The 26,995-nt window shown below is 55.9% G+C and overlaps 5 protein-coding genes across 5 annotated transcripts; 3 read left to right on the forward strand and 2 right to left on the reverse strand.

Moving 5' to 3' along the window:
- Positions 1-2,335: 2,335 nt before the first annotated feature.
- Positions 2,336-6,007, reverse strand: HRG_11971 (PIF1-like helicase domain-containing protein; the record flags this gene model as incomplete). The annotated part of the gene is made up of 9 exons (XM_044870441.1): positions 2,336-2,744; positions 2,807-2,993; positions 3,035-3,553; positions 3,885-4,351; positions 4,413-4,504; positions 4,697-4,861; positions 4,933-5,460; positions 5,547-5,631; positions 5,739-6,007. The coding sequence occupies 9 exons, from the start codon at positions 6,005-6,007 to the stop codon at positions 2,336-2,338; spliced, it is 2,721 nt and encodes a 906-aa protein (XP_044714478.1).
- Positions 6,008-6,279: 272 nt separating this feature from the next.
- Positions 6,280-7,286, forward strand: HRG_11972 (uncharacterized protein; the record flags this gene model as incomplete). Its single annotated transcript, XM_044870442.1, has 2 exons — positions 6,280-6,379; positions 6,424-7,286. 2 exons carry the CDS (start codon positions 6,280-6,282, stop codon positions 7,284-7,286), a joined length of 963 nt encoding a protein of 320 aa, XP_044714479.1.
- A 10,914-nt stretch (positions 7,287-18,200) lies between these two features.
- On the reverse strand, positions 18,201-19,758 carry HRG_11973 (ankyrin repeats (many copies) domain-containing protein; the record flags this gene model as incomplete). Its single annotated transcript, XM_044870443.1, has 3 exons — positions 18,201-18,346; positions 18,410-18,760; positions 19,374-19,758. The coding sequence occupies 3 exons, from the start codon at positions 19,756-19,758 to the stop codon at positions 18,201-18,203; spliced, it is 882 nt and encodes a 293-aa protein (XP_044714480.1).
- A 1,039-nt stretch (positions 19,759-20,797) lies between these two features.
- On the forward strand, positions 20,798-21,461 carry HRG_11974 (RNase H domain-containing protein; the record flags this gene model as incomplete). Its single annotated transcript, XM_044870444.1, has 3 exons — positions 20,798-20,841; positions 20,908-21,316; positions 21,393-21,461. The coding sequence occupies 3 exons, from the start codon at positions 20,798-20,800 to the stop codon at positions 21,459-21,461; spliced, it is 522 nt and encodes a 173-aa protein (XP_044714481.1).
- Positions 21,462-24,164: 2,703 nt separating this feature from the next.
- On the forward strand, positions 24,165-24,935 carry HRG_11975 (uncharacterized protein; the record flags this gene model as incomplete). The annotated part of the gene is made up of 3 exons (XM_044870445.1): positions 24,165-24,427; positions 24,503-24,682; positions 24,743-24,935. 3 exons carry the CDS (start codon positions 24,165-24,167, stop codon positions 24,933-24,935), a joined length of 636 nt encoding a protein of 211 aa, XP_044714482.1.
- Positions 24,936-26,995: the final 2,060 nt, after the last annotated feature.

Genomic DNA, 26,995 nt, shown 5'->3' on the forward strand with positions numbered 1-26,995 from the left:
GAGCAGCAGCCCAGCTCGCGAGGTTCCTGACAAACCCATCGCCTGAACACCTTGAAGCCGCAAACCAATGCATCCGATACCTATACTCAACGAGATTCCTTGCAATCATGTACGACGGGATGCATCAGGAGAGGTACTTGTGATCGCAAGCGACGCGTCATTTGGAGATGATATCGAGACCCGTCGTTCATCGCAGGGATATGTGATGATGTTGTTCAACGGACCGGTCATATGGAAAGCTGGACTCAAGACACAGTCACGACTTCAACCACCGAAGCAGAAATTCTCAGCCTAGAGAGAACAACCAAGGAGAGTTACGCCCTGGACCGACTATTAAGGATATCTCTCTTGATCTCGGGCCTCTGAAGATTTACTGCGACAACCTTCAGTCGATCCGACTAGTGGTTGAGGAGAACCAGAGAATCACGACCAAGTTGCGGCACGTTGACATACAGAACATGTGGCTAAAACAGGAATTCAAGAAGGGTAGGTTCCTAGTGGAATACTTGAAGACTGATCAGATGCCAGCAGACGGATTGACCAAAGCGCTATCGAGAGCGAAATTCGAGCACTTCAGATCGATGCTGAATCTGACAGATATCAAGAGGGAAGCAAATTTGGAAGTGGGATGTCGATGACCTTCTAGGTCAGGCTGGTTGTGATAGCTTCTAGCAGCGTTGACTTGATCACTCAACGCTGGGGGGTGTGTCGCATATCAAGCCTGCCTAGGATGATTATTCATGAAGTGGCGATGTTACTCGCAACGCCGCTGTTGCCTGCTAGGCAACCACTACCGGTACTGCGTAATCACGCGACGGACCTTTCATTTGCGTATAAAGAGCTGCACAACTCCGTGCGTTCGTTCATTCACTTCTTGTTCTTTAGATAATTCTCATCAATTGCCTGATGCCATCTCTGACCCGTGTGGAGCCAAATGTCTGACAAGCTTCCGTTCGCTTGACTATGGCAAACCTATTTCGGCGTATATCTCAACATCAACCGACTTCAAAGTCGCGCTTGCATACGCCAAGCATCGTAGTACACAGAGCAAGGGCACTCATGGATATGTCTATCACATACAAGCAACGCCGAATGTGATTCCTCTGTCCGGAAGCATGGACCTACTGTCGGACGCCAAAGCGTTGTCCGAGTATGACGCGTTGGGCGGATACACTGGGACCAAATCATTGGCTGGAATGCAATACCCTGACTCCGCGCCCGAACAATTCGCAGAATATGAGGCCAATCCAGAAAAGGACCTCATCGCCAATACGGAATATGACCACAAATACGACCAGTATTCTGCTAGTGGCCCTCAGCCACAGCTTGATGAGAAAAATTAAGATCCAGCTGGAGGAAAACGGCATATCAGTATGCCATAGACTTCATGAACAGCGTGGGGATGCTGTGGGGTGGAAGGAGCTTTCATTTACGGCTCCGGATCATGCAGAGAAAACAGCTTTGATAGAGGCAAAAGCCAAGGAAGCCGCTGAGACAGCTCAGCAAGCCAGCAATGCCGCCAATGATGCCGAACGGGCAGCTACTTCGGTCGACGGTGAGACAGATCATCAAGCCGCCTTTGCTGATGCAGAAAGGGCCGTTAAAGCAGCCAGAGGGGCAAAAGACCTTGCCAAAAAGGTAGCCAGCCTATGCCAAGACTATTTTGCTCTTCGTACGGATGTTTATGCCTTGAGGAACGAAAGGCCTTCTAACGTGCCCCGCAGACCCCGCCCTCTCCCCCCAAAAGTTCTCCGCCCCTTGATTGGTCCCTTGTGATTGGTCCTCCTTGCCTCCCTCCTCGTTGGTCGCTGCCCTTCCCGGCTTCTGTTGCCTTTTCGCGTGCCTTATCCCACCACTAGGCGCCTCCCACCCTGTCTGCCGCCTGCCGACTCTTCCCGCCTGCCGAACTCTTCATCGCGTCACCTAGCGCGGCCGCCTTGACTCTTCAGCATCACCGTCCAGCCAGCGCAACGCCTCCTCAACGGTCCTCTCGCTCAGTACCTCGAGCCTGGCCTGTGCGGCAGTCATCTCCTCGGGGACCCGGTTGCCCACCAAGTCTCTGTCCCGCACCTTGACACGAGCATGATGCCGTCTAGAGTTCGGCAGCGCGATAGCTGCACGTACAGGCCGTACGGGTCGCACTGCGAGGGCACCACCGTTCCATCCATCTTCGTCGTCCGTGTCCTCGCAGCTCGAGGGCCACGCGCTCCAGCGTTTTGCCCTGCACCTTGTAGTCCGTGCACGCGAACGCTGCTGCGCACGGCAAACCCTTTCGGCTGACGTCGTTGCGTTGCCACGGCCTTTTCGCTGGCACTGTATCTTAACGGTCATGGTGTCAACAAGATCGTGCCCGGCGGCATCCCGACGAAGTGGAGATATCTCGTCGTCTCCGATTCGAGAATGATCCCGCCGGCGGCCCGAAGTGGATCGTCATATCGGCCGAGATCCGATGCCCCGGGTACGCCTTGTCGACAATGACCTCCACCGCCGAGTAGCTCGCGCCGTTCACTAGCTTCAGCCCCTGGTGGGTGTTGTGGTTCACGACGATGGGCATCCCGGCCACGAACATGAAGACGGCCGGCACCGGGATCGCGCTATCGTCGCCCTGGTTGAGTATCATGATCGCCTCTTCCTCCGTCGGCAGCTCCTCCTTCCACTTGTGCTCGGAGATGAAAATGCGCATCGTCGACCGCTGCTGGACCCGGAACGCCAGGCTCGCCTCCATGTTCAGGTTCCACCGATTCCTATTGAGCGGCGTCACCACGGTGATGCCCGTCTCCGGGATCCGCCTTCCTCCCGGTAGCACCTTGAGTTGAGGAGGTTTAGATCCGTCCGATCCTGCACGCCTAGACGGATCCGCTTCAGCAGCCTCTGCAGCTCCGGGTCGCCGGCGGCGCGCATCTGCTCGTCCAGCATGACGACCGTCGTGAACCTCTTCCACAGTGCGTGCGCTTTGTCGTGCTGGTGACGCTGCTCGGCCTTGAACGAGTTGTCTACGTCCCACGAGATGGCCGCGCTAGGCAGGACGATCGACCTCTCTTGACCGGCCGGAACTGCTGAAAATCTCCGCAGAAGAGGACGATGGGGATCCCCCCGAAATCTTGCCGCGATCCGCGAAGCCGGCGAAGCCGCTCGTTCACGGCGTGCAGCGTCCGCGCCCCGAGCATGCTCACCTCGTCGATGACGAGCACATCCTTCTCCTGCCAATCCATTCGAGACTGGCCGTGGATGAACCGCTCCGCCTGTTTCGGCAGCCGCACCCCGTCAAGGTCTTTGACCATGTTCGCGCCCCCCGCCCCTTGGTCTTTAGTGAACCCGCAGGCGGAGTGGATCGTGATGCCGTTGATCCGCGCCGCCGCAGTCCCCGACGTCGCCGTGATCAGCAGACGATTCGAAAGGCTCTTTTTACTGAACAGCTCGACGAGTGCCTCGATGATTCGCGACTTGCCGGTACCGCCCTCGCCACCGACGAACTGGCGCAGCTGGCAGGCATCGCCCCGTGGGTCTGCTGCATCAAATCGAGCTGGCGGCATATTATCAGAAAAGCGATGGACTGCCTCTTGTTCAGCGTCAGCCGTGTTGCCAACACCTTGCCCGCCGCGAGGAAGGAGGTTGATGGGCCAAACTGAACGTCCATTCCCGCCCCTGCGTCGATAGCGGTCTCGTCGGAGTCGGCCATCGTCATTTCGACCTCGTCCTCCCGAAACCGGTCATCACCTTCGCAGCTGCGCGGCGATCGCTTTCCCAGGCGGCGGGCGTGCTTTGTATCCCTTGGATCATCCTCTCCCTCCTTCGAGGCACTTACCTGCTGCGACTTGATAGCCTTGACCTGATCCTGCGGCGGTAGTGCGGCCCCGGAAAATACCCGCCCTGGCATGCTTAACCGCCTCTCCCTCGTTCGATCAGCGCCGTGGCCTCGAGCTCGGCCGTCGAGCGCAGCGCCGATTGCTGAAACCGACAGAGCTGCTGTATCATTGCCATGAGCTCCGGCGACTTGGCCGTCACCTGATTCGCTCCCACTGCACCTCGGACGACGTCGATGAGCCGCGTTGCGTCTCCGATGCTGTTGGGCTGATATGTCGCTGCAGACTCCGCGCCCGCCTCGCCTGCTCCACCCTCCTCGACGTGTGCGACCGTCGGGTCGCCATCGCCGGACGAGGCTGCCCATTGCTTGGCGTCGCGTTTTGCGTCTTCGGCGGATCGTCGAAGCAGCTGCACGTTGTCGACCAGACATGATATTCTCGGGGCCATAGCGTCTCGAGCCCGCGCCCAGATGCTGTTGATCTCACCTGTTCCTTCGCCCAGGAAGGACTCCCACGGCACGAACAGCGCAAGATGCTGCACGGCTGCCCTTCAGGGGGTGGGTTAGCCTCTCCGATAATGCCCGCTGACAGAGCAGTTGCCATACACACCTCCGGTAGCACGACTCGTCATCGTAGGTGAAGTCCTTGCTCAGGTAGCCGTCGAGGCAGACGGTAGCGTGCTTGCCCGGCCGCCTGAGCACCTGAACCCAGCGTCGTCCCGGCGCCCATCCATCCTCGAAAGACATCTCCCTGCCGCCCAGCTCTCGTCGTTGCCGATGCGTTTCAGTCTGACGATCGATATGTAGTCATACAGGCATAGGCCTTTCAGCAGCTCTCCCGGTGCTGGTACGCCTCGACGTGGAGATTCTCAGGCCTTCTTCTTCGACGACGACCGACTCATCCAAGGTGTCATCCGTAGCCGCAGCGCCACTGGCTTCTCGGAGATGCCGCCATCGCCGAAAGACTTCCCAGTACAGCAGAGAACAGTTCAGGTACGCCCACGCGCTGCTGTCGGTGAACTCGGCCGGATATCCGAGAAGGTGAGCGACGACCTCGACCTGTGATAGCGGACGCCCGTGAACACGCGGTTCGCCACTCATCAGGAACTGTCGCGTCCTGTTCCCTTGACAGGGTCATCGGTGGCAGCGTCTCCGCCACCGTCCCGCCCTCCGTTTGCCGTGCCATCACCTGTTGAGGCGGCCAGGAGCTCGGCCGCGGCCGCCACACGCTTCCACACCGGGTCCTCCACCTTGGTCGCGTAGTTCGTGACATAATAGATGAGGGCCATTGTCTTGCGCTGCGTCGCAATGAAGGAAATATCATGGTTGTGCCGGAGCCCGACAGCAATAGCCTCGTTCCATCGATTGACCATGCTGTGTGTCCTCCGGATCTGCAGCACCCCGTCTGCCGTGAGGGCGGTCTTGTCGACTAACCTCCATGGCGCCTTGAACCGGCAGAGGTCCCTTCCGCCCTCCTTGCCCAAGGAATACTTCACACAGGTCGGGCTATGCGTGTGCACCTGCGTCGCGCCGGCACAGAAGTTGGCCTCCTCGATAAACGCGGCCGAGAACTGCGCGGCGTTGTCCAGCAGGGAACCAATACCGCCCGTCACAGATCGCTCCGCTTGCACGGCGCAAAAACTTTCCTGGTCCAGATCCTGCCTTGCACGTCAACCCGGCCCCACTTGGCCATCAGAAGAGTACTTCAGGCTCCCGGTGGCACATCTTAGGTAGGCATTCTTACCTCTGAGAAGACGCTATCGATGTATCGGACGATTCGCTCGCGATACGCCGCCTGATCCTCCCCGTGGATGTCGGCAAGCATCGAGCTGAGATGCGCGTTCCCGTGCAGCCAGAGCAAGCCGTGAACATGAAGCGCCCTCGTTCGTTCGTCTCCACGGCGCCATAGTACTTGCCGATGCGCCCGAATACCGACTCTTCACCGACCTTCACGTAATGATCGAAGAACAGCTTCATCTCGCGGTGGAAGAACACGGCCGAGCTCATGGGATCCGATATCGCCAGCCGTGCCCGCTTATACGCATCCCCAAGGCCTTCTAAGAACTCCTCGGCCGCGTCGGGATCGCGTGTGCGGTATGCCGCCAGTCGCAGCTTCACCGGGTTCGTAATGTCGTTCGGGTTGATGGTGAACCAGATGGCCGGCACGCCATATCCGACGATGAGCGACTGGATTTTCCGCCGCATATTGAGACGGACCTCTCGACATGGGCTGCCGGTGGCCGTAAAGCGAGAGGCTCCTGAGAAGCTCCTTCACGTCACCATCGGTCGTCTTACCCGAGCTCTCCAACTCGACCCTCGCCGCCGCTAGCCTTTCTGTGGTCATCGAACGCACGATGCGCTCTACCTTGCGGAAGTTCTTCCTCCCACACTCAACATGCTGACCCGGCGGTTCCTCGACCGCACCCCATGTTGAAGACGAGAAATGCGAAGATGTGGTGCAGTGCAAATCGACCACCATGGCGCCGGAGCACGATCTCGGCCCACGCCTGAAGGTTCAAGCTTCGAGACGATACGGGGTCCCGCGGCCGCCTCTGCCTCGACAGCCCTGCCTCGCAAGTTGGCCGTGACCTTCCCGCGTCGACCATGGTCTCTTCAACCAGCCTTGGTCCCCAACGCCAAATGGGAACAGGGTCGGGAACGTCCTGGCAAAGAAGGACGCCTCAAAGGAATCGGTAAACTCACCCCGCGAAACCCGGATGTATGGCTCACAACCACCGTCGCCACGCCCCGAACCCCGGCTAGGGACCCGACCCACGCTCTGGCCCGCACGGCCGTCGTCGGCACCTTCACCAACAGCGTCACAGGCAAACTGCAGCTTCTCCACGTCCGCGACGTCTGGCGGTCCGTCGAGCGCGAACATGCCAGAAGACGTCACCTCGTTGATCGCTGGAACGTTCTGGTCGGGGCAGGCGTCACTTCCATCGCGAACCGCGCCTTCTCCGTTGGGCCCGTGACCTTCACCCTGGCCGCCGGCTTCTTGTCCTTGGTTGAGCAGGGCGAAGAGCTCTCGATCTCCACCGGCCCTCCTCGTCCACGGCGCGTTCCGTGGGCGGCACAACGTGCGCCGTCCGCGCTTTCTCCCACCCAGACGGCTCGTTCCGCTCCATACGATCGCACACCGACGACGGTACCCCGTGTATCGAGTCTCCCAGCTCTCCATCTCCGCCGCGTCGATCTCGATCTCGGCGTAGTGGGGTTGTTCCGCTTCAGCCAGACAAGGGCCCTCTCGACCACCCGCCGCCTCACCGACAAGAGACTCGACAGGTCGCTCGGTGCCGGCTTCTCCGCGCCCTGCCACGAGATGTGGATCTCGTCCAGTGCTTGCAAAGGGGGTGCGGGAGCACTTGGTGGCCAGCTCCTGCACATTGTTCGGAAACACTGTGATGTGGCCCTGACATGCCTCGGATACTTCACGCTCTGTCTCTGCCCGCCCGGAATGCTATATCTCGTGACAAACCCGTAACATGAGTTCAGCGAGATGAGCTTCTTCGACCGGCGTCAGTCCCTTGAGCTCATCGGGGAACATGTGCTCGCAGCCAAGGCGACTGTGAAGGTGGATCGCCGGCGACAGGCTCCTGCGCGCCAGGCATCGGCCACACTCGGCGCACACCGACACGGACTCGCCCTCAGGAAAGCAACTCCGGCATGAAAATGGTGAGCGGCCGCCCTTTGGTACGCAACTTGACAGCCAATGATCCCATGTAATCTCCTCAACTCTCCTCTCGTACACTTGCGGTAGCACACCATGCAGGTCCGTATCGGCAACGTGCTCGCATCGTGGAACGCCTGATAGAAGTCTCGCACCGTCGACACCTTCCTCTCGAGCGGTATTGGCGTGCACCACGTCTGATCGTTAGACAATCTCTCCTTCAAGGCAAAGTCTTCCTCCAAAAAGCGCAGCACACTCGCCAGGTCTTCGGCCTGCAGCTCCCGTCTCCTATGCCTTCCGATTCCACTTCGGACCTGTTTTATCGGGCGCCCATCCCGGCTAGGAAGACGGGCTCTTCTCCCGCCTCCGGGACTGCCTCTGTCCGCGCAGCGAGCCGTCCGCTGCCTCTGCTGCGCCATCGTCCACACCCACCTGTGCCCTTGGCCGCCGAACCGGTCCCCGACGGAGCTTGGGCAAACCCCATGCAATCGATGCTGCAAATTGCGCCGTTCGTCTTAGGTCTTGGAAAGTCGTATCCTTGGGCTGGATAGGTCGGAGCGTCGGTCCCCTTTCGAACGAACACCCGGGACACCGCCGGTCGCCGCCTTATCTCCCTGCCCGTCACCTTCAGGACCCTCTCCTGGGGCAAAACGGCCGATGAAGGGGCGGACTGTCAGAGCCCACTGCCCCTGGTCTCCACGTTCTGTAGGCAACACGAACCTCGGAAGCGGACTCGGTGACTGACGTTGCGCGGAATTTCCGCTGCTGACCAAATTACGGGACTTCCGTGCTCTGCTTGATCGCAAACCGCCTCGCGGCGGTCTTCTCGGCAGTGACTTTGCGATCGCCCCTGCATGCTTTCTCCATGCGGTTTCTTCGACCGCAGACTGCTTAGGCTGAATCAGCCGGAACGTTAATGCTTCATTCGCCACTGATCTGTATCTCCCGAACCGCCCCAACCTTGTCTCCCGTGCCCGTGCCCTTCTCGGAGTTGCCCTGTATCATCTCCGCACCCCGAAACAGGCACTCCCGTTCCTACCTCTTCTCCATCCTCGACTGACAACGAACAGGCTCCACGGTGAGCGGCCGCCTCGCCTAGCTTCCCTGCAGGACTGTCCGCCATGCTACTGCCTCCTCGACGTCGACTAGCGTGGATTGGCAACAGGCTAGAAAGTTTTGGCCCGGAGCACTTCCACTTGATAATCTCGCTTCTGGCGTACACTATTTCTTTCCGAGTGGAAGCTTCCTAACGATCACTACTCTCATGGCCGTGGCATTTCTTCCTTATAATGCTTGCCTATGGTACCGAAGCGATGCAATACTACTACCCTTTGTAATCCCCATTTACCCTCCCTATGTGCGTCCACCGTCCTGACCTCGGCTGGTCTCCACGTGCGACCTGCTACCCCAGCTTTGCCAAAGGCGGCCCTTCCATCGCCGTGCTCTCTTTGCGCACTCCAGCGAATCCTGGCTACCGCCGACCTCCGGCACATGGGGTGGCCGCGCCAACCGCCCGCCGCACACTTCCAACCATACTCCGGCCCTTCCAACGCCGTCCCACCCACCTTGCGCATCAGTTGCTCCATCAATATCTGCCACTCCACCTCGTCGAGCAACAGCCAAAAGGCTGCCGGCGATAACATGTCCACGGTGTCCTCGTGCAACCGGACTACCCGGCTAGGTTTGCTCCTCGCCACCACCAACGTCGCATCAACGGCCTTCATGCAAAGCGACAGCCAGGATCCCCTGCCTGTCCTCTTGTAGTCGCTAGCCACCGGAGTCTCGACTTGCAAACCTCTTGGAGAGTTCTCGTGACCAACTCGCATCCTCCTCCTCAGCTCGTCCCCTATATCCGACTTCACCGTGTCCCAATAGTGGACTCGACACGGTCGGCACCCGCCTCGCTCAGCCGCACGCAATGCCCATCCAACTACCGACGACCGTCAAAAAGGGACCCCTGCAATACTACCATAACCTCTTTCTTTCCTTCACTCTCATTCGTTATTGTCGCCTTTGCTATCTACTCCATGCAACGATGACACCGAAGGGTACTGCTGGACTTTCTTTCTCCGCAGACTTACCCACACTAACCTTACTGTTCGCCGACCTCCAACTTCTCGCGACATAGCCATCACCCCTACTCAACTTCCAACCCCGGCCCCTACTTCACTCACGACCATAGAACCAGATGGTCGAGACTGTTCAAGAACCTCGCCAGCTCATTCCCGCATACCCCGCTTCTGATCTATCACCTAGGTAGCATTCTCTGACTCTTAAGTCTCCCCGACCCTAGCCGCGAGCCCTCTTTCGAGCAGCAAGAAAACCTGCTTTATAGGATGCCCACCTCCACTCTGCGTAACCCTCATTTACACTTCCACGGTGACTACATCTGCCATGTTCTCACGATGTCGGCCTCCCAGCTCAACGTCGATACCTCGTCCTCCCGCGGCAACCTCTTGACAGCCAGAAAATGCTGGCGCCGACATGTCCATGATGGCCTTTGTCCAGCCCGGCTGCCCGGCTAGGTTCGCCTACCAGAATGAGCATCGTGTCAAAGGACTCAACGCAGAAACCCTAGCGAGGGTCTTCCTTCCCACGCCCTCATGGCTGTCGACTCCGGAGTATGCAGCAATCCGGTCAGATACTGGCAATCCATCGACCTGCATCTTCTTCAGCCTTAATATTTCCATATACAACCAACAGATAATCTCCTCGGAATGGACCGAGCAATGGTTCTTCATGGTCGGCCGTGTTCATCCCTTTGCCCTGACGTGGAAATCGAGCGACGTGATGGCTTGAGTCGGACGATGATAACATCACAGAATACACCGTCCCCGCGCTTATAGTCCGCGATCACAGCTACCAACCGTGAGTCTATGCTCCAAATCTCTCTGTCGCCACTGCCCTCCTGACGATATCCATAGAATTGTCACTGCACCTCAGCTCGGTGGATACTTTCCCAACGATACAACCCATTGTCTCCTTCACGGGACCTGTCATCGGCTCCGGCCGCGACCTCCTGCATGGAAACTCGGCTGCGGCCCTTGACGACACCCAGCTGAGCTGCTGCGGCTTTGTCCAGCTCTCCACCTTTATTTGTCCTGGGATTCCCGGCAAAACCCCCTTCAAGGGCTTTCGCCCTTCCAAGTTTTCGTCATCTTCCCATTCACGCTAATCCTTGACCTCCTATGCAAGAAGATGACCGAGAGGCGCGACAGCCAGTTCCAGTCGAACGCTCTTCACCTGTACGGGCAAAATCGCCGGCTTACTGGATCACCAGATCATGAAACATGCCCCGGCTTTCGACCAAGACTATATCTTCATCGTCGTCCCCGACACGTGGACTTTCCACGACAAGGCCATGTCCGACCAGGCTTCTGCAACACAACTACTGCCGACGACACCCAAGAGCGCGGTCGGCAATCCTCGGACTATAGCGTTGCGTTGGCCAGGTTTACCTCTACGAAGAAACCCAAGGCCGCCCAAAGCCCCGCCTCCCACGCCGCATGCTTCTGGCCCAGTCGATCCCCTTATGCTGGCATCAAGTCGGTCAATGCCCGATCCCTACCAAACCCCAACCAAGAGACCGCGACTTTCTCCCGAAACTTCCACCATAATCACCGACTGTGACGGTCAAGACTCCCCCAAATCCGATACCTCCTCCTTTCTGTCCCCGGAAGACCCCGCAGAGTCAGAGACGGACACCGAACAGGTCAATCACCAAGACACATCCGCCTCTGGCTCTATCAGACCTCCCGCGTCGATATCTTCCGACCACTGCGCGCCCGACGTCCGCCCAAGAATATTCTCTAAACTTTAAAGCTTCAAACGAAACAATACAACATGACAACATGTCTCATCATCCTCAAAATCAACTGCCAAAGGCTCGAATAGCACATTCTCTTCTCTTCTTGTTCTCCTTTTCATGAAGACGATCAAGTCAAAACTTCCCCAATATACTCCTTATTCTGTTTATACCTACGACTTATACCGGTAGCACATGTAAATTTTCCGAGCCTTCCACTCGCCCAGACATGCATTACCCACTCACATCTCTCTTCAACCCTGCCGTCTCTCCACGCCCTTTGAGTTTGCGCCTTTTAAACAAAATCTCCCTCCAGCGGCCTAGCCTGCCTCCCCGACGCTCTGTCTCGGTTTCACTCACGATAATGCTCTACGTCTCTCGCCGTGTCTCGTATCTCGACCTCACTCTTCTTCCTGTCTCCTATCTACTGTCGCCAACTCTCTCTCTTCTGTAGCCAACTCTTCTCCGGTTCTCTTGTCGCCAAATTTCGTTCCGAAAGGCTTCTTTGCGCGAGCCGCGGCTGGCGAGCCTTCCTCGTTCAGCCCGAAGGGCGTTCTACTCAGTCAGAAAGATTCGAGCATAAAACCTCCTCTGATTGGCTAATTGGCCTGGCTTGTGCTCAACTCGTGCGCGGATTGGTCGGCCGATAACGTCACCAAATGAAGGCCCGCAAAAATACCCCTGAGCGTTGACTAGGTAACTGGCCAGCTTGGCAGGCTCTCAAGAGCTTCCAGTTCTTCCTTTCTTCCATCCATGCCATCAATTTACTGGGTCGCTAGGCACTCTTTACACTAACCTACATAGCGGCTGCTTCTCTTTCTGCCCAATCTATCAAACTAATCATGTTACTAACGGTTTATAGGTTCACCTATTACCTCGGCAGCCGGCCCACCTCCCAAGATTCTCCGGTTATTCTGTCTCTTCTAGCAGTCTGAAGGGTAAGAGGTGGATACATATACGGCCAGATGGAGGACGACATACCCCAGGCAGTTCGGAATTGCCATACCTGCAAGCAAGACCTGCCTGAAGTCGAATTTCGAAGCGTCAAGGACCCTACGAAGTTTACAAGAGACTGTGCTAGCTGTACGCACGCCGAAAGGAACGGGTAACCGAATCTCGAGCCGCCGTTGCCGCAATGCGGAATTTCGCCTTGAGGCTATCGCCACGCAGAGCCACGAAACGGACCGATTCTCTAGCTAACCTGACGCCTCCAAGGCGGGCTGCGCCAACGCCTGCGTGTGTGCAAGTCTTACGACCCCCTGCCACATCTACGTTATGCCGTGCCCTGGCGCCCGCACTCCAGGGACTGCCTAGACCTCTGCCGGGGCCATCTACCTCAAGCGCGGTAGAGGGACCTTCCCCCACCCCTCCTACCCTTGGCCTGCCAACAGTAGTTCTGGGCACGCCGATTCCAGAAACGCCAATTCCTCAAGGCACTCTCCCATCGGCTTCTGTTGTGCAAGGCACGCCTATACCGAAGGAATCGCCTCGTACCCTCCTTCATTACTGCCACAGAGTCGTCGCCGCGGCCGCTATACACGTCGAGTCAACATTAACCCCGGCCACGGCCACAGCCTGAAGAGCGACAGTTCGATCAGATAGTTGATCCGCCTTTTACAGGGACCTTGACTTGCCTGCCCTTTGTGAGGGGGATCGAGCCTTGTGCGCGAGTTCTATACTGCCCTGAATGACGACAAGATGCATAGTTGCATTCGCTGCCAGGAGCGTTGGTTCGATATGAAGCGAAATAGCTTGAAAATCTGCAGCCGCTGCATTAGTCGAGACAGGAAGAAAGGCCCCAACGAGCCCTACTTTAGCGCTGCGAACAACCTTGACTTTGGGGAAGTCCCGAGCGATCTACCCGATCTAACGATGGTCGAGGAGATGCTCATTGCTAGAGTTCACGTACATGTGAAGGTCCTGCAGGTACGTGGCGCTCAATATAAGGCCTCGCTTCCGGCAACAGTTTGCTCGCGATTTGCGGGTACGCCGCTCATGCCTGTTGGCGTGGCTGCACTACCTACAGCGCCACCACCGGGGCTATCGCGATATCGTCGTGAGTCAGAATCGCTTGCACCGGCTTCCTCTTGATGGCAACATAGTTGATTCCATTGCCAGCCAAGTGGCTGACATACCTGACGGCGAGGTCCCCAAAGGCCCCGTCGAGGAGGCTGTGAAGAGGATCCTAGCGATGCCGATGCATCAGCGATCCCGAATTTGCAGGTTACCGATACCGAATTGAACGCTCTGCAGTCCCGATTTCTTGATGGTACCCCTAACCCTGAGCGTATGACTGATGTGGAGCATATACCGTGTAACGCGCAGGCTCACCACCAGATGCCGCTGCCTTCAGTTCGCAGGACCCCCATCGACGAATTCAACCGTTCCCAGCCGCTGCTAACGCTTGCATTCCCTACCCTCTACCCTGACGGCAAGGCCGACTTCGTGGAGCCTCGTTTACGGAGCATCACGTTCCAGGACTACCTTGCCCATGCGATGAGATGGCATGACGGACGTTTCGCCCGCCATAAGACGTGGCCTTCGTCGCCCTCAACACGCTGTTACGTGCGCAGGTCCGAAAGCGAAGTGACTACTCGTCAAGCAACGCGACAGCCGCCGTCAGCCCCTTACACGCGCCGACCTAGAGGAAGCAATGGCTGAGCCTGACGAGCCGGAGGCTCAGGTCCTGATCCAGTCGATCACGCGCCAAGCCGCAGTAATTAGGGGCACCCGGCCGTATTGGTATAAACAAAGGAAGGAGTTGGAAGCATATGCCTATAATCAGGCAAGCCTGGTCTTTCGCTACTGCAAGTGCAGCCGATTACCACTGGGAATCCCTATACCGCCATATGCCTCGATTTGACGAGTGGCAAACAGCTCCTGAGGCGGCGCGGATGGCTCTATCCCGGCAACTACTGCGAGACAACGCCCACATCGCTGCGTACCACTTTCATAAGCGTTATGCGCTGTTTAGGCTATTGTCTTGAAGCAGAAGTTCAACCTAACGGACTCTTGGGGCCGCTACGAGTGGCAGGGCAGGGGTTCCAGTCACCACCACGGCCTATATTGGCTAAGTGGCCACCCAGACTTAGATCCTGACAACGATCAGTCCCGGAGCAATTGCTCGCATCTGGGGATACCACGTATCTGCAGTGAACCCAGAGCCACAGCGAATACAGGCTCCTGGGGAAGGGAACCTGATCGGTAATCTACTGGAACATCCCTTACCGTTCAGTTCCTATCGATGGTAGTCAACCGCGTGCAACGCCACCGCTGCAACAACTACTGCATGCAGCTCAATAAGCATACCAAGCAGGTGGAGTGCCGCTTTGATTTCCTCACGGCCAGCGCCTACTAGCCTCCTTGACAAGGTTCCTCACTCTAAACACTGGAGCTTTAGGGGCGAGCGGAACGATGGCCAGATTAACCACTACAACCGCTTGCTTACCGTTGCGTGGCTAGCCAATACAGATGTTTCGCCTTGCACGAGTCTACAGCAGGTAATCGATTACGCGGCCAAATACTGCTCCAAGTCGGAAAAGAAGAGCGAGTCTTTTGCCCAGATTGGGAAGGCCCTGATGCCCCGGGTCAAGGACCACAACCCCTTGATTTCCTTCACGTCAAAGCTCCTCAATCAGCTGGTTGCGGAGCGGGATTACTCGAAGCAGGAGGTCAGCCACTTGCTCCTCGGCCTGCCGTTACAGGAAGGGTCACGAACTTGCCTGTACGTCGACTGTCGTAATCCTGACAGGCATTCCTGCCCTCCGTATTGACGGCGATGAGGTGGACGAGGCCCCAACGTTTACGAAAAGTACACTCAACGCCCGGAAGCCCTAGCGGACCTAAGCTACGTCTCCTTCCTGAAATGCTGGAATTTCCGCCCTAGGGACCCTTCCAAGTGGAAGCAATGGCAGCCAGGCAACATTAACGGCAGGCCTCGAGTGCTGGTTTACTTTCTAGCTATCAGGCTGATCCAGAAGGTCAACAGTGGTCAGATTACTGTCGTGTAAAGCTAACATTAAACCACCCACATCGGCGGGTTGATGATCTCCTCACAGTTGACGGCCAGCTTTTTGGTTCTCACGCTGAGGCCTTCTCCTATTGTTGGCAGCATCACAGTCATGGTGATGACCATTACGGTCGGCCAAAAGAGGCCTCGATTACAGCCTCAAGATGATCAATACGAGGCTCTGCCTGTGGAGGAAGAATTTGATGACGAAGACTGGATTCGCCTCGCCGCCCTTTACCTGACAACTCCCTTACCCAGGAAGATCTTGACCTACTTGGCCGCCGCGATATCGACATCAATTACGACTGGACACAGCATGTGGGTACTTATCCGGAACTCCGAGACGGCTACTGGAAAGACCTTATCGCTAGCCACCCCATGGCCAACGATGTGGAGGTCCTTGGCCCTCACTGGCGTAATACGCTGAATACGCAACAACGGCTCGTGTACGACACATTCATGGGCCACTTCCAGGCGCAAAATCCTGCTCAAATCCTTTCCACGTTGATGGTGGTGGTGGCACAGGCAAGTCGTTCCTTATCAAGGTGCTTTCTTCCCATCTTCAGGCAGCCGCCCTACCGAATCCTAGCCCTATATGCCGCGTGGCGCCAACAGGCGTTGCGAGTAACCAGATACAGGGCAGCACCATTCATTCGTTGCTGCGCCTCCCAGTAGGCGGTACTTTCACCGACCTTCCCCCGGCCGACGCAGCCGCCCTTCAGTCCCGCCTACGGCACATCAAATACCTCGTTATCGATGAAAAGAGCATGCTAGGGCTTGAGCAGCTCGCGCGGATCGATTCCCGTTTGCGACAAGCCTTCCACAGCGTAACCTCGAGTTCTTGGTGGTGTGAGCGTTGTGCTTGTGGGCGATTTCTTCCAGTTACCACCAGTCCGACAAAAGCCCCTGTATTCGACTAGCACCGGCCTGTCTTCGTTGGAAAGGAGAGGGCAGGTGGCCTACCGCCTATTTGACCGCACCGTCTTCCTGACCACGGCACAGCGCCAGGCTGGTGATGATCAGGCCCAGTTCCGTCAGGCGTTGCAGGAACTGCGTGATAAAGTTATCTATACCATCCTGGAACCTCCTTAGCAATCGGGCAGGCCAGGCTACCGCGGAGCGAGCTTGACGGCTTCAGGACCGCTTTGCGAGTGTATTCTACAAAGGCACGGGTCAACCAATACAACCACGAGCATATGGTGCATCTCAACGCCCCGGCAATACAAGTGGAGGCAAAGAATCACGGCAACGGCGCTGGGCAGGCACCAAGCAACAATGCTGGCAATCTATCTAACAAGTTCCTGTTGCTAAGGGCACCAGGTGATGCTCACGACTAATCTGTGGCAATCAGCTGGCCTAGTTAACGGTGCTCAGGGTACTGTATACGATATCGCCTGGAGCGCAGGCGCCGATCCATTGGAAGACCCCAGCCGTTATTATGGTGGACTTTGATAGCTACGACGGACCGCCGTATCTAACAACTAACGAGGGCAGGAAAATCTCACCCCATCCTGCCAGTCAGGCGGGACTTCCGTGGGCAACGAGACCTGCGCTCGCACGCAGTTTCCTAATCGTGGCGTTTGCTATTACTGTTCACAAATGCCAGAGCCTAACAAAGGATAAAATAGTTACTGATCTCGCTACACGCGACTTCCAGGCCGGTATTAGCTATGTTGCCGTCTCACGGGTTACCTCGCTCCAAGGCTTACTCCTTGAGGCGCCGTTCGATCGTCAGAGCCTCTATAACCACACGCCGACGGAAGGTTATACGCCTGCGTTTCCTACGTACTGCATTCACGGCTAACTATGAGACAGGGATGAAGATGCGCCTCGCTGACCAACAACGGCGTCAGGGTCAACAGCTGAGCGATCCACTGTATCCACCACTCTACCGTGACTAAACGTCGTCTTCCTACAAGCTACAGGGAAGGGGGTACGATATAGGTTATAGTTAGACTGGGCCTGCCAGGAAGTAGTTCGAACGGCTGGTTAGCCGCTGAAGGCGGAAGGGGGTTCTAGTGGGTACCCCTAAGAAAGTCGAGTGCAGGTATACGATATTCACCCTTCGGGCTGATATTCAGCCGTTAAGCCCCTTGCATTGGCAACTTAACGGGTGTTCGAAGTATTTTAAGGAGGTAGTAATCACGTCTAGAGGGCTAGAATTGCAGCCGCTAGAGCTACTGCACAGCATATACCAAAGCCAAGCACCATGCAGTCGAAGCCAGAAGACTTGCCAATTCAAAGGACCTATCCGTGGCTATCAAAGCAAAGAGGAGGCTGGCGCAATCAGAAAGCTCAAAGAAAAGCATCTCGCGAATTGTGGGACAAGACTTTGGAGATGGACCAGTGACTCGCTTGCGCAAGGAGGAGATTGTGTCAGACATTTGGCTCCACACGGGTCAGAGATGGCATCAGGCAATTGATGAGAATTATCTAAAGAACAAGAAGTGAACGAACGAACGCACGGAGTTGTGCAGCTCTTTATACGCAAATGAAAGGTCCGTCGCGTGATTACGCAGTACCGGTAGTGGTTGCCTAGCAGGCAACAGCGGCGTTGCGAGTAACATCGCCACTTCATGAATAATCATCCTAGGCAGGCTTGATATGCGACAAGATATTTATGACTCCGGTCTATGTGCGAAATGTATAAGTCCTTTCGAATAAAAACACGACCACCAGAGGGAAATGGCACCTCGCTTGAGGCTTGTTGGTAGGAGACGATTGCGAGTAACGTGCAGTTCCCTTCAGCGCAAACCCAGACGTTCTCACAAACATGTAGGGCGTTGACGTGCTTTTTCCATTTGTTCTTCCCTAAATGCTGCGGCAGCCTGCAGCTCGGAATAGACAAGGGAAGAGCCAGGCGTCGATGTCAGCACCTTTCTCGAGTAGCATCTGGACCACCTTCTCGTGTCCGTTAAGTGAAGCAGCCCAGAGCATTGCCGTACCTTTCACTCTGAGTGTTGACGTTGGCACCATTCTCGAGCAGCATCTGGACCACCTTCTCGTGCCCCCATATGAAGCAGCGCAGAGCATTGCCATCCTTAGCGTTGACGTCGGCTCCTTCTCAAGCAGCATCTGGGCCACCTTCTCATGTCCTTAAGTGAAGCAGCCTGAAGAGCATGCCGTACTCTCCGCCTTGGGCATTGACGTCGGCACCATTCTCGAGCAGCATCTGAGCAACCTTCTCGTGTCCTCCACATAAGGCAGCCTGAAAAGCATTGCCGTGCCTTTCACTCTGAGAGTTGACGTCGGCACCCTTCTCGAGCAGCATCTGGACCACCTTCTCGTGTCCTTCAAGGGAAGCAGCCTGAAGAGCATTGCCGTCCTCTCCGCCCTGGATGTTGACATCAGCACCTTTGTCGAGCAGCGTCTGGACCACCTTCTCATGTCCTTGAGTTGACGCAGCTTGGAGAGCATTGCCGTATCGCCCGCCCTGGGCGTTGACGTCGGCACCCTTGTTGAGAAGCGTCTGAACTGAACGGCATAATCCCGCAAGTGAGGCGTAATATAGAGCTGGTGCGATTCGGTACGGAATATACGGACCACTTTGTGACAAATAGTCAGGCCTGTACAACTGACAGCATTTTTTAGAGTAACATCGCATACAAGGAAATCTATGAGAAGTGAATGAACTCTTGCGCTGCTACACCCGCTACTACAGCGTGGTCCATCCAGTATTGTGCAGAATATTGGGCCAACCAGTATGACTGCCTGAGTTCTGTAATCGGAAGAAAGTGATCCATATCCAGTAAGTACGCAAGGCAGACTTCTGCGATGGAAGCTCTTGCATTAGTCTGTTCGAAGTGCTCAGCGATGTCCGCCTGTAATCTGTCAGACATCAAGTACTCCTTGACTGAGAAATGTGCAAGCTGCAGCTGCGTCACAGTCTTTCGCTGCCCTGTTTGTCTCTCGTTACGGACACGAGGCTGGAACAATATCTTGACACCTCCTCTGGAACTGGCATTCTATTTTGCGGTCAAATCGAGGTTTCGACGTGGTATCTAATGCGATCGCGTCAACGACTTCTCTGATAGTTAATGGTCGTTCGGAAAATGTTAAGAACTGCAAAATCTGCTGTTTTCGGTACCAGACGTGAACTGCTTTGCTGCTTGTTCGAATGATTCGCTAAAGACCCGTAAGACTGCCAGCTTGGCGCTGTGGGCAGCCGTTTTGTCGCAAGCAATTTTCGTGGCCGCTTCGAGGATTGAGACTGGCGCGTGCTCAGTGGACTGGGCTGAGTCGAGGAGATTCGGGGCTTCTTCCAGCTGCGCTCCTTCCGTGACGGCAGCTTCAAGCGTTTCGGTGGACGAGATTGACTGGGCCAGCTGCTGGGCCGCGGGAAACGAGTCTTTCGGCGAGCTTCCGTCGGTAGCGAGGCGGAGATGCGATATGTGAGCCGCTGAATTTGGCGGCGATCGTATGCCTTGTCTCGAGGCATTGGAGTCGACATGCGAACCTGAGGCTGGTGCCATGGCCGCCGCCAGCGCTTGCGCGCGGCTCAATTGGAGTTTTGTCAAGAGCACTTGTTAAGCGAAAGTATGTGAGAATAGGCTACTTTCTTAACACTTGCGTGCCAAGAAAGTAAAAATACAAGGAAGGATGCGTCGCATTGACGATGGAAACATTGGGCTGGTCCAGGGTATGGCCTTGTTTGCCCTCAGGTGCGGGATCATCTTCCCGTACTTGTGACGCAGTGCTCTTTATGGTCATTCATGGCGTCGATATTCGGGCATGCTCTAACAAAAAAAGAATTCCAAGTAATTTTTGTTGATATACCGACGTGATTCTGGTTACTCGTGATGGAAATCGTTCTCGCAGGAGGGTGCTGTGGGGAATCCAGCCCTGGCAGCGGAGGTCGCGCAGGCCCGCTGCCAGTCCGCGGTACTTCTGTCGGGACCTCCGAAGTACTCGAATGTCTGCCCATCGACGCGCCTAAACCTAAAATGGGTTTTGCAACACTGTCCTCTCGCCCACCGTACTAATGTGCCACCGTCCACCGTTCTCCACATAAGCGATGCGCTCGCGGCCTCCTCGTCAGACTATTATTGATTGGCTGCCGGTAAGTATCTTACCTCAGCTTGCAATCTGCCCCGCCCTCGACCTTCCCTTCACGACCACCACTTGGTCAAATGAAATACCTCAGCACAAACATACCGAACAGAGCGGCAGAAAACAGGCATCCGCAATGCCTCGCGGCTGGTACCTCGCCCAGGGCCTAGTCCCACTCGGCTACAGCAGCAGCGACGACGACGAAGGCCCTTGAGCTGCCAAACGGTCGACTTGTCTGTGGACCTCATGGATTGGTGCGTTGTGGTATATGTTGCAGCGACTAGCTTTATGGACGATGTCCTTGGTGAAGACATCGAGGACAACGAGGAAGATGATGAGGATCATGACGTGGCTCTTTTGCGCCGCCATCCACCATCGCCATCCCTTCCTAGGATCTGACGTGATGAGGCACTGGTCTGGTGTTCCTCCAAGTTTCGACATCCCACTAGCCCCCTGCGACCGATGGAGCTGTTTCGCGGCAGGGTTCGTTTCATGAATATCGTCAGGTATGAAGCTTTCTTCTTCGTTACGTACTTTCTCGTGCCTGGCTAACCCGCGGTCCGTGGTCACAGGTGCACCTACCCCAACGACAAGTCCATGCTTCTCATCATGACCGACGGAGCATGCCTTAACAACGGCCAATCCAATCCGAAGGCAGGTTGGGCATTTGTACAGGGGCTTCATATTGAGGGCCAACCGCTCGTGGTCTCAGGTCGTCTGGAAAAGCAGGGCCCTTGGGGTGATGACGGCATCCAAAGCAGCAACCGGGCTGAGCTGCGAGCTGTCATCGCCGCCCTGCGTTTCCGACACTGGCCGGGCGAGGGCTTCAGTACAGTCATCATCGCCACCGACTCTGAGTACGTCGTGGAGGGCTCGACACAGTGGGCGAAGGCTTGGGTGCAGAACAATTGGAGGACGAAAGGTAAGAAGGGGGCGGCGGCAACGTCAGAACAAGGACTTGTGGAGATGCTCTTGGGGAGTGTGAGAAGGCCCACCGTAATGGCCTGGTCATCCAGTTCTGGAAGATCACGCCAGTGGAACGCTCTCGCCGATGAAGGTGCGAAAAATGCTGCCGCCAGAAGAAACGCCTGTCGAGTGGAAGGATTGCCTGGGCCTCGCAATATGAGGGAAGGTGACTAAAAGTGATATTGCTCTGGCAAAGCCAACTCTGTGAACCTTGACGTTTGGGTCCGCTGGGCTACGTAAACCTCGTCATCATCAAAGCGAGCGGGGAGACGACGCGCACGGTTTGGCCGGCCTCCTGGCGAGTCAGTGGGAATGGACGCTGCTTCAACCGGCTCGAGGTCGACCAAGGTAGCTTGACTCATCGTCAGTGTTGTCATCTCCGCGTAAATGCCTTCCAGTCCTCAAAGTGCTCTGAGAGATATTCCATCCCTACCAACACCTCCCACAGGTGCCCATGGCCGTCAGATTTGCCCCAGCCCTGGGTCCGCATTGTCTGAAGGTATATTGGCTTGAGAATCGCATTGACTTCACCAAGTACGCGCCAATCCTCATTCGATAATATGTCAGCCGCCGGGATGCGTTTTGCCTCATCTTGTTCGCCTTCAAGTGCAAAGATGAATGCCCGAATGTCCGTCCGATTCCTCAAAGCCCTCTCGATCATCATGTATGGAGCTCCACCGAGTCTCGTTGTTCAGGATGACCTCCAGTTCCGCAGTTGACTCTTCGCAAAGCCGATGTTCCTCATACTCTTCATCCTGCGCAATGCGATTGAAGTGTTCGCTCCGCTGTGGCGACGATCGGATGAACTTGACAACGTTATGAAGTTTCCCGATGGGCCTTTCGCGCGCCAGTGGCCGAGGTCCTGCTCTGAAGGCCTCGCATGCAATTGATCTCGGATTCGAGTTCGAAGGACTCTGCATCTTTGTCGTAGAAAGGCCCGCGCAACAAGATTGAGAGTGTGCTCATAACAACGCATCCGGCGTGCCTTGATGTCAGCGGTTCTCATGGATGAGTCCAGCTGCTTGTACATGTAGTGCAGGCAATGATCATTTGTGACTAAGTTGTCAGAACAACACAGCCGACTCGCCCCGGATCTCCCAGTCCTGGACGATGCCCACGAGTGACGCAGCAAGGTTCTTTCCGCTATGGATGCCGAATTGACGTCGAAGTGCAAGCAGCCGCGACTGCTGGCGTGCCCTGGTCGATGAAGTGTGCGAGACAAGCCACAATCGCAAAACGATTCGGCGACGTCCACAGGCCAAAGCTGAGGTGTATCGTCGTCAAAGCATCGCGCAACCCTACCTTGATGAAGTTAGCGAAAACCTACGAGGGAGGAGGTAGGAAAGTCGTCTCCGGGGATTGAGCCCGACAGCTCGCCCTTGCGAGGCCTTGCAAGAAGCGCTGGGTGAAGCCTACTGTGACAGGATTTTCTCGATAGCCTAGCTCAGCACGTCCTGTGCCCCACCGGGACCTGAGCGGCCTGACGGCGCTGGACGGAAAATACACACACATACCCGTTGGTCAAAGGCAGGCGCGGCTGACCAAAAACGTTAAGTTGGCCCAAAAATCCGGGACAGCACAAAACCCCGGACAATCTTAGAATAGTGGAAAGTGGCGAAGACACTTAGTTGGGCTGCTGTGGCCCCACCAAGATCAACGGGTAACGTCGCCCTTTGCCTGCCCTCTTCGCGAGACTGTGTGGGTGGAGAACTAGGTGGGGCAGCCAACTAGGTGCGTTAGTCAGGAAGAATTTCAGGCGAGTCACGTGACATGATGTGGTTGCTTCTCAACTGTCTCTAGCCTTTCGTAACCATCGTTTCCACGAAGGTTGTCGTCAACATCAAAAACACACGTTTAGCAAGTTCCAACCAACATCACTACCACATGCAGGAAACAAACAAAATCGAGGAGCTAGAGAGCGACTTCGTGAGGCGGAAGAACGCATTGCAAGCGAAAAGCAACGCGCCGAAGAAGCAGAACGAGCGTCAACAAGCGAGATCGTGCCGAGAAGGAGCAGCAACGCGCCGAGAAGGAGCAGCAACGCGCCGAGAAGGAGCAGCAACGCGCCGAGAAGGAGCAGCAACGCGCCGAAGAAGCAGAGGAACAGACGCGACCGACCACATTCGACGAGTACATCGCTGCTTGTCATCACCACGTCTTTTCCAGTTCACGGTGGAAAGAGACCGCAGGCTTACGTCAAGGGGTTCCATCACCAACCCTCGAAACAAGCTGCCCTACTAGTCTTGAGCCTTGTACGGTTCATGGAACAGCAGGGGAGCATTTTCGATACTCTACGAATGTCTGCCCGTCGGCATTCGTGTCTTCGAGAGCAAAACTTCCTAGCCGGTCTAGGAAGGAGAGGCGCAACGATCGATAGCAGATGAGAAGACGCTGGAATACTTCATGCATAATAGTGTCGAAGACCCTGTCAGAGTCATCATGGAGCAACTCAGGCAGATTGACGAGGTGTGCGACGCATTCGACATGGGAAACGGGATCGTTCGAGAACCATCCTCACGCCATCAGCGACGTCGCAGAGGAAGTAGTCGCCCGGGAGAACCCGTCAACACCGCCGCAAACACCGGACCACCGACGAGATCTTCATCAGCTGCGGCCCGACCAAATCTGCATTTATCGGTCTGGTGATGACCCATCCCGGAGAAGCGGACGATGATCTATGTGTCCGAGTATAAGGCACCCCATAAGCTCACAGCTCCGCATCTCCGCGCCGGATTACGGCCGATGAATATCTACAAGGAAGTCGTCAATCGGAAGACGATCCCGCCATCTGTGGACCCGGACGGCCGTTTTGAATATCACGCCGAGAGACTGACGGCGTCTGCCCTCACAAACGTATCACTACATGATCGAGGGCGGTCTCGAGTACGGGTTGCTGACAACTGGCGAGGCGACCGTCTTCCTCAAGGTGGACTGGGCCGAGCCTGAAACGTTGTATTATCACCTGGCAGAGCCCGGGCCGGAGGTGTTGGCTCATCCAGAGCATATGCAGTCTAGCTCCGCGGTGGGGCAGTATCTCGCGTTCAGCCTGATGGCGCTAGGTAGGCCGGGCGGACGGGTGGAACACGGGCAGGATGAGCGTGATCGGGCGACGGCGAATCTCAACAGGTGGGCGGAGGATTTCGAAACGACACTGCGATCGATTCCAGAGAGCGACCGAATGGCATCGAACATCGCATCCAGCTGGGCACCTACAACATACGAGGACTTTGACCGGTCGCCGATTACGCGGCAGGGGAGGAGACACCGTCGAGGTAGAATAGGCGACGAGCGCAACACAATTGCGACTAGACGAGATCAGTCGGAATCATCGGACGACGAGTCGGGATATCGACCTCCGGATACGCCGAGCCCCTCTGAGCGGCAAGGACGACGTGGACAACGCGGACAACGTGGACGAGGCGATGCAAATGTACCTCGAAGAAGTCAACGAATCCTGGCACGCCGGCCCCGCCAAGGGACTGATGAGGAAGTGGAACGGCGGTACTGCACCCAAGCATGCCTCCTTGACTGGTTCAGGAGGCACCTCGATCCTTGTTGTCCCAACGCGGGTGTCATGGCAGACCTCGAGGCGCGCTACATCCGATCAGTCATTCTACATGGCTGCAACTTCTGAGTGAGCAGCTGCGACAGACACTGGATGCCGGGATCACGAAGCTAGAAAGCACGGTGCTCGAGGAGTGCTTTCAAGGTGACCCTTCTGTCGTATGGCTACACGTTTGTGTGCAAGGGCACAGTGAAGGCCTTCATCCGAGACCTTGAGCATGAAGCAACCGTCTACAAGCGCCTAGAGCGGGTTCAGGCGTTAACGTACCTGTCTTTCTCGGAGCCGTAGACCTTCGGCCGCTGAAGAGGACCTACTACTACGACCATCGGGTTTACGTCGCATGACGTTTCTTTCATGGGAGGAGACATAATTGACGAGGCCAAGGTCGCAGCCAGCACGAGAAGAATCCTTGAGGCCAAGGCGCTTGCATCCTGCGGGCGATACATGAGGAAGGTGTGGTGCACAAAGACGCGAAGCGCCAACATGCTGGTCAACAAAGAGACGGACGGTGATGATGATCGACTTTGAGCGTGCTATGTTGCTTGAACTAGTGCGACGGCCACTTGCGCAGCTGGTGCCCAACAAGAGAAGATTGGACTCCGCAACGACAGGTCCAGGAAGGGCAGAGTATGCAAGAGGCGAGGTGCGGGAAGTTTTGGATTCGCAGAGGATACTCTGATGGTGAGGACAGCATTCCTGGGGATGAAGGACGGCCATAAATGAGAAAGGACGTTTATGATCGAACGTGATGACGATGGGCGACGAATGCGTCTACTACTACTGGATAAAGGGTACGCTGTAATAGTATATTAATATGCGAGAGGCTGTGTGGTATTGATAGCTGGGTGATTACCGGAATAGTGGTGTACGATGCAAAGAGGCAACAAACCTCAGGGCTGCCGTCAGATCAGGCAATTGATGAGAATTATCTGAAGAACAGGAGCTAAATGAACGAACGCACGAAATGTGCAGCTCTTTATACACAAATGCAAAGCCCGTCGCGTTTACGCAGTAGCGGTTGCCTAGCAGGCAACAGCGGCGTTGCGAGTAAAATCGCCACCTTATGAATAATCGTCCTGGACAGGCTTGATATGCGACATTCACCCGGCTTCAATGCTAACAAGTCTCTGCTGCGCCAAAATAAAATAATATGTCTGATCATTTGTACGATAGAGCGCACATCGCAGGAGGGTATCACGTGCGTCAGCAGGGAACAACGTTTACCCGACACGCACACAACCTATCAAACCTCACAGCATGGTCTAGATAGCGAAGAATAACAAGAACAACACGATCATCGATCAAAGACCCAACTGAGCCTCAGTTAACCTATCCACACTGATCAGTTGTTACCTTGGCTGGTAACCTCAGAGCAGCAAGATAGAAGAGACTTCCTCAACGCATCCTCACGATCTGTGGCGCTCTGCGAAGAAAGAAGTGCTACAACGCGAGACTGACTACGAAGACCCGACCGGCGCCCACTCTATTCAGTCAACCGTGCCTAGTTGTTTGCCTCAGCCGCTGACCTCTTAGGCGTGCCCTATCGCACATACAAATCTCTGGTATCCCGCTTGATTATTAGCTTCATTGATCACTCTCGATCAATTTGACCTCTCTTGACACCTTCTTGCCCTATTCCTCGCAGATTTTCCTGTCAAGCCCCATCCGACATCATGAGCAGCAGCGCAAGCGGCAGCAGCGCGAACGCGAACGCACCGGCGCTCGACATCAACGAATTCCTCGATATTGCTGAATTCAACCGTGGCCTCGCCACAATCTTCAACATGGACCTCTTCAACACCCCAGTCAACGAGACTTCCGATGAGATCCACTATAATACCTACGTTCTCGCCCGCATCGTTGATTATAAAGTCCTCAACATGTCAAGGTCTCGAGCTGCTTGGATCATTCCAAGAAGACTTTGAGGATTGGGAGGAAGACGACTTCAAGAAGGTCGATCCAAGGGTCCGTAAGGTCCTACGGAATACCCTAAGGTTCAGAGGAATCTATACAGGAAAGCTGAACGCAAAGATCACGGCATTCCTAGTAAATCTGAAGAACCGTGACCGACTTCCTGAGTGGGATGAAGACGATCTTCGTGATGCCATCTTATACGAGAAAACGGCCGC

This window comes from Hirsutella rhossiliensis (genome assembly GCF_020360975.1).
Source record: "Hirsutella rhossiliensis strain HR02 chromosome Unknown scaffold00031, whole genome shotgun sequence".
NCBI lineage: Eukaryota > Fungi > Ascomycota > Sordariomycetes > Hypocreales > Ophiocordycipitaceae > Hirsutella > Hirsutella rhossiliensis.